The sequence below is a fragment of the Gavialis gangeticus genome, unplaced genomic scaffold (assembly GCF_001723915.1).
Source record: "Gavialis gangeticus isolate Ggan-Ray unplaced genomic scaffold, GavGan_comp1, whole genome shotgun sequence".
NCBI classification, from domain to species: Eukaryota; Metazoa; Chordata; order Crocodylia; family Gavialidae; genus Gavialis; species Gavialis gangeticus.
The window spans coordinates 15,839,254-15,844,509 of NW_017729002.1; the positions used below are offsets into that span (position 1 = coordinate 15,839,254).

Sequence of the window (5,256 nt, forward strand, 5' to 3'; positions counted from 1 at the left end):
TATCCAGTACATTTCAAGAAATGACAAGCTAGGCAATTGAATCCAGTTTTTATCATCATCAAGGCTAAATTCTGAGCAAGAAAGAACTATTAGGACAGCTAATTTCACAGCTATAGTTTTGTCTTTGAGGCCTAGTCAGTTCCACAAACAGTTACAAGTTACATTTGCGGGTTACAAAAATACAAGCTTCATATTAGACAAAAGTTCCAAATGCCTCCAAGAAGCACATATTTATTGCTTATTAATTTCTTTGGTTTTGGCCATCACAATGGTCCAATGCCCCAAGGCCTTGCTGGAGCACTCTGTGCTCCCTGCACTACTCTGATGCAAAATCAGGTCCACCACCTAACTCAGCCAGGACTCAGGGAGGTACATGCAGACACATGGAGCCCCAGCACTCACACTGACATTGTGGCCGCCATAACCCAGCACCTCTCCAGCCCCCTGCCTGGCTGACCCCATGTGAAGCACCCATGGCATGCGGCTTGAGCACACCCACCTGTGGAAACGTATGAGACTCTGGTGTCCTCTGGAGACAGCAGGAGTGGAACTCCATGTTACAGGAAACCCTGCAATAACAGCCCAACTCCAGCCCCAGATCCTGGGGGAGTGAGAGGGGCAGAAGCATGTGGATCTGACCCAGACCCCTGCAGTACTAGGGCATGGGAAATGTACAGTGCTGACACAGGACTGTATAGGGCTGGACCAGGGGGTACATCCAGCCTGGGGAGATGGGGATGTTGGTACAGGCTGGTACTTATGACTCAGGTGTCTGCTGCCATATTTATACCTGTTCCTGAGTGCCAGCTCCTGGAGCAGCTGGTGCTGGGGCCTGAAGTGCTGCTGGGGGCCAGAGCCCTGGTATTGTGCTGGTAGAGGAGGTGGGGACCAGGCCTGGATGATCCCCAGGACTGGAGCTTAAGCCCTTCTGGATTGAATCACTCTATAGCTGCTTCCCCAATGATAGGGAGGTGCCCATGAAGCCCCCAGGAACAGGACTGCAGGTGTGGGCACCAAATGAGGGCATGCATGCAGGAGGTGGAAGCCTCCTGCCAGCTGTTCAAGGGCAACACAGGTCTGACCAGGCTGGGTGGCAATGTGGGCTCATGTTGCCCAGTCCCACCTGCCCCAGGACTGCCAGGACTAACCAGGGCCTCTGCAGCCACAAGACCACACACCCTGATCCTGACAGTGGTACTGTAACACTTGTTTACAGACCCAATGACTGCTTGCCACAATGACAAAGGCAGCTGAGCAGGACCTGGTGCCAGGTGGCACGACCAGCTCAGAGACAGCTCTGATCCAGAGCCAGACGTTCAGAGAGGCCTGATGTCACTGGCAGGGAGCCTCTGGGACTCCAGCGTGCCACTGCTGAACAAGGAGTGAGTATAGGTAGGTAGTGGAGTCTGCATGGTATGGGATGGTGGATGCTGAGCACGTGGGGCAGAGCCCTCTGTGAACAGACATAGGTGGGGCCACGTCAGCAGTGAGGCAGTCCTGGGTGCCTGCTCCCTTGATTAACTGTTTGGTTTTTACTTAATGTTTAATGGTTAAGGTTTTCTCTAAGGTTGTGCATTTATCTCTTTTTCCCCTGCAGTAAAACCCTCTTTTAGCTGAATGTCTCTTGCAAATAGGGACTTTTCTTCACTTTAGAACATAGTTACAATTTATTTTACCAAGTTTCTGGGTAGGACCTTGAGCCAAGTTTAGAAAGTTGGTGTTAAACCCCAAATGTGAACCCCCTTGTTATTGCTGCCCAGGGCCTGGCAGAAGGGTTACATTTTTATTATATAAAACAGAAGTCAGTAAAAAAAGTTTGTTAATAAAAAGTTTGCAGATTGTCAGTAAAAACACTTGAATTGGCAGCCCTGTGGCTGGGTCACAATAAGCCTGGTCCCACTCCCTACCTCATGAAAGAAATGGCCCAGAAGGTCAGTCAGAGTTTTCCTGGCACTACAAACCAGTGTCAGTAACTACCTGGTGGTGGGCATCCTGGGCTGCATGTGATTCATGTATGTTAGGTACAGCCTGGGGCAGGGAGGGCTTTGTTTACAAACAATGCTCCAGGCAAGTGCAATTCACCTTCTGCACTCCTCCATGCAGAGAGATGTCAGCTAGCGTCAAGATGATGCCATGGGGCAGGCCCTTCCCTGTGGCAATACCAGAGACCTCCCCAGGTGAGAGTGCACGGTTCCAGATGGCTAAGCCAGCCAAATGTCCTACAAAGGCTTCTGAGGGGTCAAACCCGCCACCTACTACATCTTGCTCCTGGCCCAGGATGAGTGAGCCACCAGGAGGAATCACGTAGCCCTTCTGGAATTTGGAGCCCATGGATACCAGCCTCCTGTTCACATAAAACCAGTACTGGCCCTGCACAGAGGACCAGATGATGCACAGGTGGTGCCACCTGCTGTCCAACAATTGTCCCACGGGCAGCTCCCGGAAAGCTGGGTCTCCAATGACGAAGTGGATGGAGCCATGGACCCTGGCATTCCTGCCATGCAAAACCAGCTTATTGTCATTCTCCTCCATTGCATAAGACAGAATAGTGCCCAGGTAGGAAGAGGGGGTGCTCACCCAGCTGCAAAGGGACAGTTCATAGAGGCTGGCCTTGAAGCCTGGGATCAAGGTGGCAAAGTTTTCGATGGAAACGTTGGGGAAAAGCAGCATTGAACCCACATTGCAGACTAGACAGAAAGAGAGAGAGAGAAAGATGCAATCATCACCTCTTCTGGGGACCCCTGTCCTGTGAGGACTTGTCTCCTGCCCTTCCAACCCCCATTCCCTGAGGATACCAGCAGAGACCACCCCCACCCCTGTCTCTTGCAGAGTGCTCATTTGCTTGCACAATTGTTCACTCACCCCTTTCACCAAGCATGCTGAAAAGATCTGCCCACAACTAAGCCTGTCCAAGGAGAAATCCCCCTGTCCCTCTCTAGCACCTCCACTGGGGAGCACAAGCACTCCACAAGTATGACATGAGAGATCATAGAATCATAGAAAAGTAGGGCTGGAAGGCAGGATCATCCTTATCCAAACCATCTTATACAAATCCAAATAAGTTAGACAACTTATTATTACTAAAACTAAACTGTCAACCCTTCCACAATGTCTTGCACCTAGCTGGCATGGAGTTCAGTGCTATACTCCCTATTCTTCAGGTACAGACCTAGGGTCAGAGGGAAAAGGGCCTCATTTCCAGACTGCCAAGTGCCTGCTGCTCCCGTGATGCATTGCTCAGCACCCTGGAGAATCAAGCACAAGGTACTGATCTGCACCAGGGCTGAGACCAGAACCAAGGTCTTCTGTGTTTCAGCCTCATCTCCTGCAGCCTGGCTGAGCCTGGGCTGTGCTCGGTCTCCCACTGCTGGGCTGAGCTCCATGGAACCCAGGGCTGGGCGGGGGAGATGGAGGGCTGGCGGAGCCGATCAGAGCACAGCCCAGTGGCGGAAGGTGGACAGAGCCGGTGTTGCCCTCCGTTCACCGAGCGCAGCCTGGTGGTGGGAGGTGGGCAGAGCCAGCGCTGCGCTCTGCCTCCTACTGCCAAGCTGAGCTCCATGGGGCTGGCAGGGCTGATCAGAGCACAGCCTGGCAGCGGGAGATGGGTAGAGCCAGTGCTGCCCTCCGTTTGGCTCCACCAGCCCCACGGAGCGCAGCCCAGCAGCAGGAGGCGGGGAGAGCCAGGGCTGAGCCGCATGGGGCTGCGGAGCTGCCCCTGTGTCCCACCACCTGGCTGCTTCGAAACTCGAAATGTTTTGAAATTTTCAAAATGTTTCGAGTGGCCTCATTTTGTTTAGAAGCTACTTCAGTGCTTTTTGTTTTGTTTCAATTTCACTGTTTCGAGCTCAAAACACGTTGAAACACTTTTGAAACAAAAAAGTTGGCGAAATTTCATACAGCCCTACTAGAAGCCTAACAGAAAATCCTGCTGCATGTGTGTGCAAAATCCAGCAGTGTGGACATCTCCCAGCCAATTCCTCATATTCTTTACTTATTCTCTAAATCCCCACAAGATCTAGAAAAGAAGCCAAACTCTTGTTCGGGGCCATGTGTATTTCAAATAGCTGGTGGGAATGTATGAGGAAAGTGATTTCTTTATGGCAATTGTTCTGAGTAAGGCAGCAGTAGCTGATGCTTTCCAGAAGCCTGGGGCCAGGGAAGTGCCTCAAATCCTGTGTGATGCTAAGGTTTAGCTCAACCTCTCCACCTGCAGGTGGGAAGAAACTGCATTTTCACTGCTGCTGGAGCCAGGCAGGAGGACCTGAACAGAAAGGGGAATTTGCATCTAGCCAGGGAACATTTCAGCCCAAAGGAACGTGTTTGACAAAATTACCAGCAGATGAAAAGCAGGATTTAGCATCATATATTGACATCCATGCTTGAAGGTGCTCTCAGGCACCTGCTATCATGCTATGCGTGTACGTGCCCAATAACTCTCTCCACCTGTATCTTTCTGAAACTGCTACATTAGAAGGCTGTTATTTAGCAGACTCCAGCACGTGAAAATTATGACATGCCAGATCGACAGTTGCTCACACAACTTCTGTTCAAATTCCAATCTGCACAGGGAGGGTAGAAGGTACCTGTGGAAAAACAGCATGTGACCATGTAATTAAAGATAATGAGGCAGGCTACCTGTAAATCTGGCACTTCCAAGCTTTTAAGGCTGGACTTTGCAACCTAAACAAGCTTGTTCCAATGTAGCTGTTTTAGTATGAAACTTCCTAGGTTGTTTAAAAAACAAAATAAAACCAAATTTTGTTACCTGCAACTATAAAAATCTCCCCATCACTGTCAGCTGGTTTGAACCTAAACCATTAGCACTGGAGGAGGCTGACAGCTAGTGACACATGGGGCTAAATACATTAGCTGTTAGCATGAAAAGGGAATGGGTTACTGGAAGCATATATCAGGGAGAGAGGAAGTTCAGATGGGCTCCTGCCTTGGTGTTTTGTGTCCAAATGGTTAATCGGGAAGCTTAGGTCACCGTATGTTATACCTCAGGTAGTGAAAATGCATTGCTTGGATTACATGCAGGGTCTGGACAAGGGGATGGGGCGGGAGGGGAGTTACAGGGAGACCTGGGTCCTCCTTTATTGTTCCTCCACAGCCACCCGCTCAGTGATGTGTCTCCACTAGGGGGCCTGCTGACATAGCTTGGCTGGCAAAGCTGCAGCAGCCCCATTAGATAGACAAGCTCAGATAATGGTGATTTTTAACTCTGCACTTCAGCTATAGTCATAGGCCCTGACTTTT

General features: G+C 50.4%; 1 protein-coding gene across 2 annotated transcripts in view; it reads right to left on the reverse strand.

Annotated features, from left to right (window-relative positions):
* Positions 1 to 739: 739 nt before the first annotated feature.
* The window catches only part of PTX4 (pentraxin 4), a 23,877-nt gene continuing 19,360 nt past the window's right edge, over positions 740 to 5,256 (reverse strand). For both annotated transcript variants that reach the window (XM_019507513.1, XM_019507512.1), the window contains one exon: positions 740 to 2,687. In XM_019507513.1, the coding sequence (XP_019363058.1) occupies positions 2,050 to 2,687 (638 nt within the window). In that variant the 3' untranslated portion in view covers positions 740 to 2,049. The remainder of the gene's footprint in view (positions 2,688 to 5,256) is intronic.